The sequence below is a fragment of the Mastigoproctus giganteus genome, chromosome 1 (assembly GCF_048544385.1).
Source record: "Mastigoproctus giganteus isolate SK-2022 chromosome 1, ASM4854438v1, whole genome shotgun sequence".
NCBI lineage: Eukaryota > Metazoa > Arthropoda > Arachnida > Uropygi > Thelyphonidae > Mastigoproctus > Mastigoproctus giganteus.
Window position 1 is genome coordinate 38,444,127 of NC_143575.1, and position 18,108 is coordinate 38,462,234.

General features: G+C 33.4%; 1 protein-coding gene across 1 annotated transcript in view; it reads right to left on the minus strand.

Moving 5' to 3' along the window:
• The window catches only part of Fbxl4 (F box and leucine-rich-repeat gene 4), a 105,501-nt gene that overhangs the window by 48,494 nt on the left and 38,899 nt on the right, over positions 1–18,108 (minus strand). Inside the window, exons 7-9 of the mRNA XM_090370048.1 lie at positions 12,744–12,813; positions 6,479–6,588; positions 5,541–5,650 (exon numbers count right to left, since the gene is read on the minus strand). Of these exons, the coding sequence (XP_090226174.1) occupies positions 5,541–5,650; positions 6,479–6,588; positions 12,744–12,813 (290 nt within the window). The remainder of the gene's footprint in view (positions 1–5,540; positions 5,651–6,478; positions 6,589–12,743; positions 12,814–18,108) is intronic.

Sequence of the window (18,108 nt, forward strand, 5' to 3'; positions counted from 1 at the left end):
GCCACCTTTTTTGCTAATTTCTCTATATTATTAACTTATTTTAAATTAAATTTATTAATTACAGTATTTATTATTTTATCCTCTTGAACTGTTTGTCAAAATTTAGAAATAAGAAAATTGGAAGAATGAAATTATCAAAGTGATTACTTACAAAATATCTGGTAATATTCCATTAAATAAAATAAATAGAACAATGAGGAGAAAAAATAAACAGAAGTGCAAATACAGGAATACCTCACATAGCATGGTTAATTCGTGCCAAAAAAATACCGCGCTATGCGAAACCGCGCTGATTGAGGTATTATTAGTATGTATTTTAATGTAATGCGTTCCGACAATTTGATTATATGGGTTAAGTTGCAAAAATATATAGGTGTTTGTTTACTATAAATTGATGCACACGAAGTTCTTGCAAAAAAAGAAACTAAAATGATAAAAATGAAAAATACTAGTAAGTACAATAGAAATGATTTTTATCACAGTATGTACATACCAAAAGAATATAAGTGAAGTATGTACTGTATTTTTATTTTGAAAAATAACTGATCAGCTTAGTTTGCAAAGTTTTTTCTTCTTTTTATCTGCATACATTTCTTTATAACATCGAATGTCAATTTGCAATGCCTGCCTTACTTTCATACCTTGTTCGATGTTTGGATCTAGAAGAACACTCAGCGACATTACATTTCTTCTTTCCACTCATATTTGCGTATAAAGGTGTAACGTTTTTAAAAAAATAATCTTTAATAAAAATACACAGCGAAAAATACTTGTACAGCTTAAGCACAATCAATGACCTCACCTTTTGGAATCTAGAGTGTTTACTAATGTATGAATGCCAGCAGAGTCCATATATAATGGGAGTTTTGACAACAGTCAGAATGCCCTTGAATCCATAACGCATTGGCCTACGTGCTGGCATTATAATACATACATATCAAATGTACTGGTGTGTAATGCAGTTAATTTTTTTTCAATTTGTAAACTGCGCTATAGCTAAACCCGCGCTGTTCGAAACCGCGCTATGCGAGGTATTCCTGTACTGTATGGAATATTTTTATTAACAGCAGCAAGAGGACACCCCAATTTATAGGAATAAAAGTAAAGTAAAGGCTTTTGTATTGTATAACAAAATGACCCTATCAGTCAAAGGTACAGGTACCTTGTTTTTGATGACACACTGCTGATGAAATTTGAGGGTTTGTATATAATTTTGTGAGTTGACTGTTTCACATCTACATGTGAAATGACACAGCAGCAGTCCTTGTGAAATGAAGAACAACATGAGCATGATCTTCCTAGTGCTTCTGAAAGCATTAAATTTCTTCAGCTTTGGTGATGGCTGATGTTTCCAATGCATGCTACATTACTTCTTCTTTAGTTTCAAAGAAGCTGCACTATGTCTCATCCACAGTCACCAGGTGATTCAAGAAGTCTTCTTCTTCCTTCACATACTAGTTAGATGCTGCAGGCACAATCCCATTCACAAATATTTCTGCTCATTGTTGAGACACTTGAGAAATGACATTGCAGAGGCCTTCCTATATTGCAATCTGTTATGGATGATGATGTAGCTCCCTGGCCATATTGATATCCAGCTCCCTGGCCATATTACTAACTGTTGTATATCAATTTGCCATGATGAAACTGTTGACCATGACAACATGTTTTTTGTGTCAACTGTGTGAGCTTGTCCTGGACTCACACAAGGTCATCCTTTGGAGTTTTCCTTCTTTCAAGGTAATAATTTGCCCATTTATACACTTCTGGGAATGACAAACAGTTGTTGAGATAACCCTTTTCCATATGCTGGCAGATTTTTTCTGAAGAGATGTCCTTCACTGTAAGACACTCAAAACACTACATGCACTGGCTTGGATATATCCATCACCATGAATAACGTATTGTCTTCACTGCTGCACATCATCTCCTGTACACACAGGATAGCCAACATTTACTATTGTTCAGTAGAAACGCTAGTACCAATACCTAAATTGGTAGGGACTGGAGTAGTGCACCAATCACAGCATAATTTAGACAACTGAAGTATCATTTTTATTGTTACTCAGAATCACATTGTGACATTTCAGTCTATTTAATTTCAGAGCCATCAAAACATAGGCATCTATCTAAATTATTTAGTTGATTGGCAATTCATTTGGCTATAATGGCATTCTTTCTATTATTCAAAATGATTTAGGGGCACATAATCCTTTTACAACACTCTTGTTCTTAATTTTGTCCCCCTCCCCTATTTTTTTCTTTCTTTTGACTTGTCATGATTTCACACTTCCCTTGATTTGGCTATTTACAAATTATACTTCTCTCTCTCTCTCTCCCTTAAAATTACAAAAAAAATTTGTTTGTTAAAAATATTTAATTAAATAAAAATATTTAATTGTTTTTTTCTATGTATATATATATATAAGTATATATAAATGATATATAAGAACCTGTAGTATCCATATAATGATTTTTTTTTTTTTTAGTATACTTGGCTGCCAAACAATGGTGTGAGTTATCTCCAGACTCATTATACTATGTTTATACAGGTCTGAAGCTGGTGAAACATAACATTGTTGCACCAAGTTTTCAAGTGCACATGAAGCCCATTCTGAAATGTCTGTGGGTGAAGACAAGCTGTGGACACCATTTCTGCTGTGAAAGTTGCAGATCAATATTTGACACATGGTTTCATGGTAGCTGTAAATGCATGCCTTTTGCTATACAGGTCTACCATCACTAATCCGGCCACCGATAATCCGATTCCGCTGCTAATTCGAACATAATTTCATATTTCCCGGGTCAGTGCACCGACCTGCCGCTACTGTTTTGGCGCGAACTCGTAAACACTGGCAAGCCATTCCCACCTGTTTTTCTGCATTTATTATTATAACCTTCTCACATTTAGCCCCAGCCATAGTTCCAATGCATAAAGAAAGTGCCTCTCGGTGGTGTAAAGCACAAACACCATACATTGTCCATAACAGATAAAGTTGAACTTCTGAAAAAACTCAACAGCGGTGTGTCTGTGAGAAGTTAACTCTGCTTAATTGTAAATTCCAGCAATTTCTCTCAGTTTCACTTATCTTAGTAATTTTCTTTTAGCCATTCCTTTTTAGATTTTTTTTTTTTTTACAACACATTTATACAAACTTGCAGAAACACACAACACAATGTGATTGATAATACAACACGCTAACGAATTTGTTTTCACGAAATCTTTAACAATACTGACAAACGTATTGCGATGTTTGAGAGTTTATTTTATCGTAATTAGTTTTATTGCAGCACTCGCTGTGCGTGCAATAAACTAATCACAAACGACCTTCATATGTATGCCGTAATAGTGTCACACGTATGTGGCTGACACGGCTTCTCAAGAAATAAAGTAACCAACATATGTGGCCACGTTGGTCACATATATGCAACATAAAAAAAAAAAAAAGACTTTTTTTAAAAAAATATTTTAAGCGAAAAAACCGACAACACTGACATTACAATATTTATTTTAGAATTACTAATCAAATTATTTCCTAAATATTTTTTGGCCCCTGGGGAATTTTTTTCTTAAACTAGCTTGGCAGTCAACGTGTTAAAGGTAGAAGGAGGTGGTTAGCTGTTGGGTAAAATGTATATGCTAAAATAACCACCAGTGATCCGGCAAACTCACTAATCTGGCACCCCTCAGGTCCCAACACTGTTGGATTAGTGATGGTCGACCTGCACCTCAAATATGGAGAGATCCCACACCTCACCATGACAACTGCTACTTTTGCATAGTGGATATATCAAAGTTTAAAAAGACAGTGGATCAAAAAGCTGTCATGTATCCTGATGTACTATCCTCTATTGCTCTGGTGCCAAAGAATGAAGATCTGCCAATTCCCAATCCATCTTACAGAGAAAACTTTTCAGAATTAAATCATGAATCTGGCGAACAGGATAACTGCGATTAATCTCTGAAGCCTGTTTAAGTAAAACTCCATATTTTTCTGATCGGCAAGAATTGGTTGTCTTGGTGAGGAACTTCAATCTAATGCAGAGCTCTTGACATCATTTAAAGAAGCAAACTCTACTGGTTTACAGCTGAAAGACTTCCCATATAGAAAAAGACATGGCATTTATGAACATTTTTACATGATTTCAGAATCCTTATGTTATTGTTTCGATTTGTCTTTGTGAAGAAATTAGCATTAGTCACAATTCATAGAGGCACCTTTTCAGAGACAGTGAAAGTTTGAAAGCTGTGTTATTTCACAATGGAAATATACATCCACTGATCTCTCTCTCTCTCTCTCTCTCTCTGTTGAGCACTCTATTCATATTAAACAAGACTATTTGATGAGGGTCAAGATGAAGATAAAGGTCAAGTATGACCAGTATAAATAGGATGAATGTGGGGACTTCAAGGTGCTGAGGTTCCTACTGAGTTTGCAAGGTGGTTTCACTAAGTTCCCTTGCTTTCTCTGTTTCTCAGACACAGGGCAGAAAATCAGTACTACAGGAAAAGAGAATGGTCTGCCAAAACTGAGTTGCAGCCTGGTGCACACAGTGTTGTGAAAAAAAAAAAAAAAAAAACTAATTTTCAAGAAACAAAGTCTTGCTTCCTATTCCATATCAAGCTCAGACTAGTCAATTTATTAAAGAATCAGTTTCTCAAGGTGACATCTTCAAGCATATACAATCTATGTTTCCAAAACTATCTGATGAAAAAAGTGAAAGGCAGCATATTTACAGGTCCCAGCATATGTTAGCTTCACAAGAACTGGAAGACAAAATGACTGATGCTGAGCAAAATACCTGAGAGCCATTTCACTTTGTAATGAATGGCTTTCTTGATAACATTAAGGGTGAAAATTACAAAGAACTAGTTGACAAGCTGACTGAAAATTACAGAAAAATGGGATAAAGAATAACAGTTATACTCCATTACTTTCATTCTTACTTGGGCTTTTTTCAGAATAAATCTGGATGATGCTAGTGAAGAGAATGGAGAGAAATTCTACCAGAAGACACAAATAATGGAGAAAAGGTACCAAGAAAAGTATAAAGAAGAAATGATGGGCGGCTATATCTGGTTCTCAGTTCAGGATAATTGCATTGAAAACAAAAGACAGAGATGTTCAAATGTATATTTTTAGGGAAATTTTTTTGATTAACAAGGAGGATTTCTAATTTTTTTTTTTTTTTTTTTTTTAAGGTTTACTTGTAATCAAGATTGATACTTCATTCTGCACAGAATTAAATATTGTTAATAAATCTGACACAGTATTATTGCATATTTAATTTTTTTTAATTTATGGGAAAATCATTGATGTTATACAAAAACTGAGGTTATATTCAAAATTAGCACAATCAAATTCATAAACACCAAAAAATTCAGAAAAAGAAAAGCTTTTTGAAATTTTGTTACATAGTGTTATGAATAAAAGCAGTTATTTTAGTATCACATTTCATTCTTTCACATTCTTTAGCCTTACAATTTTTTTTATATGCTAGCAGTTACAGAAAGATTATAATCATAAATATATAAGTACCTTGTAAGTTAGGACAGAAGTCTGCAATTGCTTTCATTGATTGATTGTTCAAAAAACAGCAATTGGATACTCTCAGGCAAGTCAGGTGTTTACCACACTCACTTAGAAATCTGGATATAAATATGTGAATAATTTTAATTTTTTTCATGAAAAATACATTACATTTTGTGTATTTATAATCAGAAAAACAAAAATGGAATCCATATTCAAAGAAACATTAAGTAATATTTCCAAGAATATTTTGAAGTAGAAGTAGATTTCCAAAAATTAGAACACTGTGTGCTGGTATCATCATGGGGGGACAGCTAAATAAGATACTCTTTTGAGTTATCTATTTTTATAATTACATAAAATAGCTAACTAAGAAAATCTGAAAATGGATAAAAAGGTAATGATCAGTTTACTTCTTTACCCATAGTTTACCTCTTTAACATTTGCCAAAAATACCAGGGTTTATATAATATATCTGCAACCCCTCTATCTGATTAACAATGTTATCCATAAACTCACATCAAATCAGTCTCTAATGATTTAAAATTTATGAAAATGGACCTAAAAACGAGATTGCAGAAAAATTACTCAACATAAAAGAGTTCCATATTAGGAATAAAACTGAAGGTACGTATATAATCACCATGCATTATACCCATATTTATCATCAATACAGACATAATGCATTATTCACTATATCAATAGAATTGGTGTAATGGGTAATTTATAATAAGATGCAGTAGTATTTTTTATGAGTCACCTTATGATAACTGTGGGATGATTTAAGATTCCCCCCCCCGCCTCAATCACTGAAACCACACAAATCAAAATTAAAATCTAAATAACTGTTTATATTATATGCTCTATTGGCAATTTTGTCATTTTTTAAATTTATAATCAATTGTTTTCACGAACAATAAAAACAAAAGATGTAAATGTGAACCTACTGAGAAAAGACTTCAGGATCAAGATTATTATTTCCTCCACACCACGATAAATTGAGACGCTGCAGAGAGGAGCATCTTTTTTGCAGTCCTTTTAAAGTTGACCCATTAACCTAAGGATATTAAAACACTTGGCTAACTTTTCATTAGATTATTGGATTATTTATTAGATTAATTTAAATATACTAAATCAGTTTATATATTTAAACTACTTTTCATTGCAAGAATTTACTAACACATATTAGGTAGTGCAAAAAAGTATAATTTTATTACATAGTCAATTCACAAGGAATGCAAACAAAGTTTGCAAAAATGGTATCATTATTATAACATTTCATATTGTGAAATCCTTTGCAAACGAGTTGCCTAATTATGCACTTTTGAATAAATAATGCTTCCCCAGTAGAGAAGACTACTGTTATTCTCAATTTTGAGAACACCATCCAGATGGCATAGTTTCTGAAATTACTGTTCCCGCATTAGTGGGCAGGTAGGCACTCACTCAGAGTGTAAGAGAGAACAACCTAGTGTTATTTATTCAAAAGTACATGACTAGGCAACTCATTGCGAAGGATTTCACAATATGAGATGTTATAAAAATTATGCCATTTTTGCAAAAATGGCATAATTTTTAAAAATGTTTAATTTTAGTTTGCATTCCTTGTGAATTTACTGAGTATTAAATAATGCATTTGTACTACCCAATACAAGTTAGTAAAGTCTTGCAGTATATGAGGTCTTAAAGGTCATAAACTACTTTAGTTCATTTTGTACAACTTTTGGCATCTCTTATATTAAAATATTTCACTTCTAGGTTGTCTAGTCTTATGTTCTGGGTACCTACCTATCCACCAATAAGGAAACAATAATTTTCAAAATGGTGTTGTCTGGGTGATGGTAGTGGAACTCAAAATTGAGAATAAATAACAGCAGTCCTCTCTAGGAAGTGCTATTTATTTGAAAGTGCATGACAAGGCAACTCATAAAGGATTTTAAGTGAGATGTTAAAATAATGATGCCATTTTTGCAAACTTTGTTTGCATTCCTTGTCAATTTATTGCATATTAAAATGATGCTTTTGTACTACTCAATACATGCCAATTTAACATATAATTTACAAGTTAAACATATGGAAAGAAACTTTATTTATAGCTTTGATACTGGTTCCCAATCAGTGGTCTGTGGATCCACATATCTGTGACTTAAGTTCTATTGATCAATAAAAATTATAGGTCAAAAGTACTTAAGTCATAAAAAATTAGGAAATTATTTTAAAAAATGATTGCTGAATTTCAAAATAGAGAACACAAAATTATGTTGAACAACCCTGCCCAAAACATGTTTGACAAAAGTCACTGGATAGTTGTTCTAAAGCCAGATGACGTTTCCATACCTGTCAACATTTCAAAATCTGAAACCAGAAACCTATAAGATGGATCTCTTTAAAAGAGATCCATCTTATAGTTAAAATGTAATGGAATTCTGGAATATTTTATTCAAATTAATAATAATCAATGCATGTCTTACGATGCAATAAGATAATTATACTTGTCATTACAAAATGCACTAAATCAAATTTTAAAATTGTCTTCTTTGTTCATGTGCCTTAAAAGTATTTTATTTTTTTTTTTGTTCAAGTACATAACATTATTTTATTTCATTTTATTTTGTCAAGTACAAAATTTCAGGGCTACTGAAAATTTTTCTTTCTGGTACCTTTTATCAGTGCTGGGAGGGGGGGGAGCAACCTGCAAATACAAAGGGAGTTCTGAAACTAATGCCTCCAAATTTTTTTCCTGCTCATGTGATATTGTATACAAACTATCAAATCATCAATGCCATATTATTTTCACAGACTACTGCAGCCATGCTAGGTGCATTCATGTGAGCATGAAGCAGTGGCATGTTATTGAGTTCCTGAATGCAGAAAGCATTATACCCATTAAGATTTACTGAAATTTGAAGAACATTTATGTGGAAATGATAGTCAATGTGAGGGGAAATGGGTTAGGCATGGTGGTAGTAGTTTGAAGGACATACCAAAGTTAAGCAATGGCAGAAAATGAAGAGAGAGAGAGAGTGGATAAAGTGATCTGTGAAGCATTAAGATCAGAGAAATTTGATCAAGAATGAGAATAGGACATATATTGAAAACAATTTGGACAATGTATTAAAAACAATTCTGTGCTCCTTGTGATCTGGCATTACTAGATCACAAGGAGCACAGAGTGCAGGCAAGTACCAACCTTCTGGAGCAGTATGAGACTATGGGCAATAATTTTCTTGACAGATTTATCACTGAAAATGAGACCCGAGTACATTACTATGAACCAGAGTTAAAGTGGCAACCTATGGGGTGATGACACAAAGGTTCACTGATAAAGTAATTTAAGGCTCAGCCATCCACTGGAAAATATGTGTGCTATTTTTTGAAACAAGAGAGGGGTTCTCCTTGTGAATTTCTTGGAACGGGGATACACCATCAATTCTGTTTGTTATGCGGAGACACTGAAGAAGCTGAAAGTACAAATTGCAAGAGTGAGGCCAGAGGGAAAAAAAAAAAAAAAAAAAAAACAAAGGAAAATTTGCTCCTTTTGCATAATGCCAGACCCCAACAAGAGAGATCACTGTGGAATTTGGGTGGTTGTTTTGCTATATCTCCCATACAGTCCACACCTTGCATCATTAGACTTTCACTCTTTTTCTTTGTGGAGGATACCTTGTCAAAGCTGATGTTACTGCAGCCATCAAGAAGTGGCGCTTTGAATCTGACAGCAACTTTTATAAGATGGAGATGAACATGGAGAAAATGTATACAACTGATTGTGGACATGTGGAAAAATAAATGTAAGTACTTACAAACTTGAAATATGTAACATACAGTTTAAACTGGCAACCCTTGTACATTAGGTTAAAATGATTCACTAATACTATTTAACAAAAGCAAACATTAAAATTAAAATATCTTTTAATTTCTTTAAAATCCAACATAAATATGTAACATATGTGTCAAACAAAATGGCAGATGCATTTCTTCGTCTACTGTTTATGATATGGAACCCTTTAAAGAATTGAAAAAGGGAATTAAGTATGTCACAGATCTGAAAACAGACATGTGAATGCAGTGAATCAAAGTAAAGGTGTCAAGAAAACAAAATTTATGTCAATAATGTTCCTAATTTTTACTCCTAGTATCTTGACTTTGGCTCATTGTATTCAGATGTCTATTTTCAGGTTGATGCTATATTTAATGGCTTATACAATTCTTACACCCAACCACAGAGACTATTATGAACTTTAAAGAAGTAACAGTAGTTTTTTTGCTTTTTTCAGGAATTCTGCACTAAATCTTTGTTTATAGCACAGGCCAAATTTTCTGCATTTTTAAAACTGAAATAGATACTAACATATGATGTAGAAAATCTGAATTACATTCTGCTCAATCTCTAAAATAATACTCTTTCTTTTGTCACCTAGCATTGTTTCAAACACAAACAACAATGCTAGGTGAAGCAATGAAATGATAACATTACTTTTTCACAATCACATAAAAAAATTAATAATGACAGATTTTCAGGCAGAAATGTATGGCAAATAACACAATGAAAAAAAAAAAATAAATAACCCTTTCTCCATGAAATGGAAACATTTTTTATTCTGGAATAAGTGTCTGACACTGAATAATTTAGATAAAACACACAGAAAAATAAATCCTCAGGTGAACTACACATTCCAATATTTCTTTCAAGAACCAATAATTAGGAGAATTAACCCAAAGCATTTTAGTAAAACTAGACAAGTATACAATGGTGCAAATGAATTATAAACATAGAGATACCAGTACTATCTATGATGGTGATTCAAGACTGAACTGGACTTTCCACCACACATTGCTCTATTGAAGATACTGTCCTTCCACATTGATATTAGTATTAGTATTAATACTGGCAAATAATGCAAAAAAAGCAAGCTTATGATGTGATCATAAGCTTGCTTTTTGCAAGCACAAAGAAAAGGAAAAAAAATTCCATTTCACCTATCCATCTCCTCCAATAGTTTGTTCTTCCTTGAATTTATTCAAAGTATCCACTTCTGCAACAGTGGATGGAAGCTTGTTCCAGCAATCAGCCACTCATTGGCTGAAGACAAACTTGTGCACATCTATTTTACAACAACATCCTTCCTCAATTTGAATTTATGCCCCCTCATGTGCATACCCTGAGCAAGAGGAAGAATTCAACAGCATCATGTTTGCTCAAGCCATTCAGAGCCTTAAACACTTCAATCAGATCACCTCGCAGGTGCCTAGTCTCCAGGTGCTGCAATTTGCAGAAATTAAGCCTTTCTTGGTAAAAGCACCCATTTGTTCCCCCCATCAATCTTGTTGACCCCTGTACCCATTCCAGCAGCTCAACATCCTTCCTAAAATGAGGCCTCCAGACCTGTATGCAGTATTAAATATGTGCCTGACCATTGCCTTATACAATGGGACAATCACTGCCTTATCCCTGCTAGCACACAGTTGATACATTACCCTGGGATTATTGCTACCCAAATGCAGTACCTTGCATTTGTCAAACTTCAATTGCCATTTCTCAGCCCTTCTGCCTAATTTTTACAGATCTTGTTGCAGCCGCATATTGTGATTACTGTCATTAACAACTCGGCCAACTTTTGTATCATCTGCAACCTGTTATACCTTCATCAATATCACTGATAAATATAGAAAACAACAATGGTCCCAATACCGAACCCCGTGGAATTCCACTAATAACATTAGTCCACAAGGAGCAATGTCCATTGATAATCACTCTCTGTCTTCTCTCACTCAACCATCCCTTTATCCATTGCAGTAACTTTCCCTTAATGCCACACTATTCCAATTTGTACAGCAGTCTTTTATGTAAAACAGTATCAAAAGCTTTCCTGAAATCCGAATGTGTGATATCAAAATTATTTTTTGCATGCATTTCCTTTGTCACTGCATCATAATATCCAATCAAATTGGTTAGACAAGATCTCCTTAACAAACCCATGATGTGACTGAAGTATAACTGCACTCCTATCTAGATGGACCTGCATTACATTTTTTAACCAGTGATATTATTTTCCCTGGAATAGAAGTTAAGCTAACAGGTCTGTAATTACTCGTGTCACCTTTTGATCCCCTTTGTGAATTGGAGATAAAATCGCACACCTCTGGTCCACAGGGACCTCCCATGAATCCAGAGATCCTCTCATAATTATGGCTAAATGGCTTATATATTTTTGCTGTTGCCATGGTAAGGCACTGATGAATGTACAGTGAATTCAGGACACTGTGTTTGTCATCTATCTTGGATTTTTTTTTTTTTTTTTCCCAGGTGCCATTTTCAATGGCCTAACAAGTGATAATTCCTGGGGACTTAATCCAAACTAAGGCTGTTAACATTATTGTTAACAATTTGCTGTATATGGACATGCATTGTTGTTAGAAGAATGATTGGCATTCCCTTTGACAGTTTTCCCAGGCTTTTCCTTACAAACTGCTGCATGCACATTACTGACAAGGAAGTTGTTGTTATAATGAACATTAACCAGCAGAAAATCAACAAGAATCAACTCTCTTGAATTCTAAATATTTTCCATGATCTTGCCAGTGGAAGACTGTTTCATATCATTTCATACTGAACTTCTTAAATCTGGAGTGAAATATCATACCAATGTCTTGTCATACATTACTACTGTTGCAGAAATGTATTTCCCTCCAATTCAAACCAGTTAAGCTGTTTGACAAAATTGGCAACATGTGTCTTCTGGTTGAACATCAACCACTATGAGCACACTTTCTTGAATAATAAGTGTTCAAAAATAAGTGCCTCTATACTTCAAACACTGTAAAAGTCAGCAGGTTTGCAAACTATGAAAAATGTACAGAACACAAATAAAGAGATAGGAGCGTTCTTTCTAATCCATTTCAGTCTACCTTGTCCATTTTTACTCAGCCTGTTGCTCATATACCTTGAACCCTGTGGCATTTACCTTTGAGATAGCAGTACTTCTGAAACAGCTGTTAGGGCAGTGACACCTTTTGAAATAAACAGCAACACACTCCTACTGAGGCAAGATGTTTATTTGAAATGTAGTGTTTATGTAGTGTGACACAAACATCAGCTAGCCTGCAAAAAATAATACTTTTTTTTCTTTTTTTTTTTTGAAGGATGAAACAGAGATAAAAGGCTTGACCTTTAAATCAGAATTATAAAGATATATACAAGAAATCTCTTACTTTTGTCCAATAAGGTTGCAAATCAAAAGCACTGTACAGAACAGCATCATAGCAATGTTTCTGGAATAACCTGAAAATGAAAAAGATACACAATAATTACTGATAAAACAATGTTTTTTTTTTTTTTGATATTATCCTACTAAATTTTAATCCTTTTATTACCGAGTATACTGAACGTGTATGGCTTCATGGTAGTGAGGTTTCTGTTCTGTGGACTGAATTTTTTTATTGAATGTTTAAAAAAATTATAAAAATTAAAAAGTTTGTGCCTAAATATTTGTTTTTAAATATATATTTTTTTCCTATTTTGACCTGACTGCCCAACACTAAGAGTAAAATTATTGCCAAAAATCAAATGAGAAATTTAAAAATTTGAAAACAATTCTTAAAAAATAATAAAACTAAAAAATAACAGATTGCAATTATTTTTTACTGTAGTAATTATCCTCTGTATATATTTATTTATCATTTATTTCAATTTCTAAATCTGAATACTAAGAATTTCAGCTTTTTTAAATCCAAATCACACAAAATATGGCCAACAATTGCAAAATCCTCCATTGATATTCAAAGCAATTTTTGAACTGCCATATATCAAAATTGTATCAACTATGAGGTGGAAACACGAATAAGAGATTGCAGCATGTTTTGGAAGATTTTAAAACAATTTATACATTCAACGGCACTTTATTTGAATTGGATATGTTTTGGAAAACATATCTGATTCGAATAGAGCCCAGAAAATGAAATTCAAATTCTACATTGGAAAATGTAAATTTACACATAGCCTACATGTGCAAAATGTAACTTTACATGCATACCTCTGAACACATTAATAATGACATTGCTCTTCTTATTTTTAACATTACCAATGCCATTTAATAATGATTACATAAGATTCTGATTGAGTGAATATATATAATTACTGAAAACATTGTTGGGCAAGTATTACTTTGGTGCCATTTAAAAACTGAAAAAATGATTGAAATGACATTTCAATCATTTTTTTAGTTTCTAAGTGGAATATGGTATTTCTGCACATCATTTCTAAATGTTGTCTACTCTATTAATAAAGATATAAAGACATAAGCTATTTGATTATATTAATATAATAATATATTAACATGAAGTTATTTGATCATATTAATATATTTATTACTTATAATTTGATTCAATTAATATAATTTGATTATATTAATATATTATTATATTACGAAAACCACGATTTTCACTGTTTCTTATATTTTCTAACAATAATTTAAAAATTCAAAAATACAGTGAAAAAACATCCTCTTCCTCACATTAATATATTTATTACTTATAATTTGATTCAAAACAAAAGCACCTTTCAAATATGGAATGTCATATGACTATTCCCCTAAATGGTAAGGTTAATCTGGTGGGAAGCAACAGTGCTCCAACTAAGAACTTTGATTAACTGATCGAATTATTGACAGCAATATGGAAGTCTCCTTTGTTAAAGAAGTTGGCAACACGATATATGAAATTTACAAAAACTTAATAAATATAATTTTTTGCTAATGGTATCTCAAATCACTAATATAGTTCCACAGTAATAATAATATTATAACCTGTTTTATTATAAAGTATTACAGTTTTATAATTATTTTAATGTTTAAAATTAATTAGTGAATACAGTTTTGAGAAATAGGGAAGATACCATATATGGTTGAGGAGGTCACTGATACCTTTCTGATAAGAGTGAGTACTTAAGAAAACATCTGATGATCTTAAAAGAAATAAGTTGGTGGTAGGTCAAAGGGCACTGTCCACATGGCTAGCACAGTTGTTACAATCACTATTCTTCCATATCATCTAAAAATGGCCTGTTCAAATTCCATTGAGATAGGAATTTTTATAGGCTCTTTTCACACAGTGGCCAAGTCACTTGATCTTGTGTGAGAGTTGCACAGTTTTATCACACAGGAATTTGGATTTTTCATCCAGAAAACAGAAGGAAAACTGACTGAAAAATATATACACGAATACAGATGCAATATATTAATGCCTCATGGTCTGAGCTGTTTCAGTGCTTAATACACCATCTTTCCCCTAAACGGTAAGGTTAGTCTGGTGGGAAGCAACAGTGCTCCAACTAAGAACTTTGATTAACTGATCGAATTATTGACAGCAATATGGAAGTCTCCTTTGTTAAAGAAGTTGGCAACACGATATATTAAGAAAAACAGAATATGCTTGCCTGGGATAAGAGCACAGGATATTACAGATCAACTAAGATTTTCAACTAAGATTTCTCAAAGAGCTTTATTGTTATTCATTTTGAAACTAATGACATTTTCAGTTTGCAGATAGTGTGGAGGATTTTTTTTTTTTGTGTTCAGATACACTAATAGTTGAACAGGATAGAAATACACAGGTTACAAATTTAATAAGTATTCAATAAATAGAAGGATATATTTTTCAGTTTCTAACTGCTTAAAAGAGAATTACAGTGGGATTGCAATAAAGCCCGTTGCCATAATAATAACAAAAAATAAATTTTGGATGTTGAAGAAATGGAATTTGATTTTTTAAAAGTAACATTAATTGCAGCAATGCTGTGATCCCCAGGCTGAGAACAGTAATAGCCATTTGATCATCATCAAAAAAAAGTAATTTAAGTGGTAATTATCCTTTTCCTTGTTTCACAGCCTTGTAATTAACTCAAATGTTTGTCATTGTATTTTAATTTTAATGTAGATTTTAATTCAGCTGTACACTGGCAGGCAATTATTTTCACTACACACTTTAAACTTTTGTCTTACAATATTCATTGAATTCACATTCCTAGTATGATATGTCAAACTAGTATTATATGGTTTGCTTTTGTTATTTATTCTTCCCAATTCAACTTTATTGCTTTCTCCCTTTAATTTATGAGATTACTGCTATTCAGCAACTTCTTTCGAACAATCAAACATCTATTTCTTGACATTTTTCACTTCCTTTCTTCACACTGAAATTCATGACATTTCTGAGTATGTACCTCTCTCTCTCTCTCTCTCTCCACCATTAATTTTCTGTTTTTTCATGTGAGTAGCTTCCTAGTTAATGCTATCTGTTGATCTAATAAATCTAAGCAGAAGTTACATTTTTATGCTGTAATGGTACACTGTTATTTAAAATACAGTTTTAAATTACACATTTATAGTACTTATTGTATCTTGATTCATGTCTACACTAATATATGTGGCAACTAAAGCCATGATGAATCCAATGTACTGTGTTCGCTGGTTAGCGTTCGGTTTGTTTGAAAAGCATTTTATATATTTAAAATGTTTAATACACACTAAACAAAGTCCTAAAATAGCAGCCTTGGTGTTTGGAGGTTTTGGATATTGGGACTGGTCCCAATTATTGGATAACAGATCACAGTCTACCAAGAACCAAATAAAGTTCATGGTATAAAATAAGAAAGAAAAATATAGAATAATGTAGTTTTACCTACCCACTAAAATATATTTTTCTTCTAATATATTCTTTGTAAATCATGACTAGGCAGAAAGTATCTGAGAATGTAATATAAACAACCTACATGCAGCTGAGCAGGACTTCACACTACATGTTGAATGCACTAATTGACCAACAAACTGATACTTCTTTGGTTCATAAAAGACTTTTTTTGTTCCAAAGTAATTATGGCTATAACGTATTAGTACTGTGTCTGTTCTATGGACAGTTTGCCTATTTTTCTGGATGAAAAACCAATGTTTCTGGGGGAGGAGCTGTGCAACCCTCATCTAAGACTGATTAACTCAGACGTGGTGTGAAAAATTCTAATGAAAATTTGTCCTGTCTTGGCAAGACTTGGATATAGTCCTTTTCCATATAGTATGGAAAGAAAGCAACCATAACCACTATGCTAAAATGTATGTTTCAAAATATATTAAAATTTCAAAATTTCAATATAAACTATGTAATTTCCCATGGGAGCAGTGTTTTTCTTCAAAATATATTTTATAAAATCTGATATTTAACTACGAGGGTGGTTCAATAAAGAATCGCCTGAGCTAGCTGCAGAAGTACTAGCCTGTTGATTCTTGGCACAGGTTTTAGTCCTTCTCTATATAGCCACTGTGCAGATTTAAACATTTTCCCCATCGCTGGATGAGGCTACGGATACCGTTTTTGTAGAAGTGGTGAGGTTGGTCTTTGAACCATGACTCTGTTGCAGAAATGAGCGTCTTGTCGTCAGGGAAGTGAGTCCCCCGAAGAAATGATTTGAGGAAAGGAAACAAGAAGAAGTCCAATGGTGCAAGACCAGGTGAGTAGGCTGGATGGGGCAGTATTTCATATCCACAAGTGGCCGCTTGTATTGTTGCAATTTCAGAAGTGTGAATTGGGGCATTGTCTCGAAGCATTCTCACACCTTTGGACAGCATGCCATGCTTACATGTTTTGATTTTCTCCCATAATTTTGTGAGTAAGTTGGCATAATAGGCACCTGTAATTGTTCTACATTTTGGCAGGTAATCAGTCATTATTATGCCTTTCTCATCCCAAAACAATGACAGCAAGACCTTTCCTGCTGACGCTTGGACCCTTGCCTTCTTGGGGGATGGGGAACTATGATGTCACCATTCCATGGTCTGCTTTTTACTTTCAGGGTCGAAATGGTGTATCCAACTTTCATCCTGAGTGATTAGACAAGAGAAAAAGTCTTCCTCATTTTTTTGGCACAGGGCTAACAACTCTTGTGATTTCTGTTGTTGATCAGCCTTCTGGAAACCAGTCAATAATCGGGGAATCCACCTTGCACTCAATTTCCGTAAATGGAGTTGGTCATGAAGGACTGTTTAAACAGAGCCCAAACTAATCTTCATCTCCTGGGACAATTCACGCACAGATATCCAGTGACCTTCCATGATTAATGACTCTACTTTTCTGATCATGCTATCATCAATGGCTGAATGGGGATGACCTGGAATGGGCTCAGATTCTACCGATGTCCGATCACACCTAAACTGTCTATGCCAGTGCTTCACAATGTCATAGGATGGGGCTTCATACAGCAGTCATCTCCTCGTGGATTTCTTTAGGTGATTGCCCCAGATACCGGATTACAGCTCTGGCTTCAACTTTGTCCATGATGCTACTTCGTTACATGTTCAGCTCTGTAAGAGAAAAACAAATTAAGACACAGGGCTGAAATTTTACACCTTCAGTGCAGAGATTGTATGATGCTACACACAAAATATCATGACTCTGCAATATGTGGAAGTAGGTGAGGGTGATTCTTTATTGAACTACTCTCGTACTTTCTGATTTGAATATAAATATTAATGTTTGTAAAACTTTTAAATTTTTAATATGCAACCAGTTTTAAGACTAGAGACAAATTTAA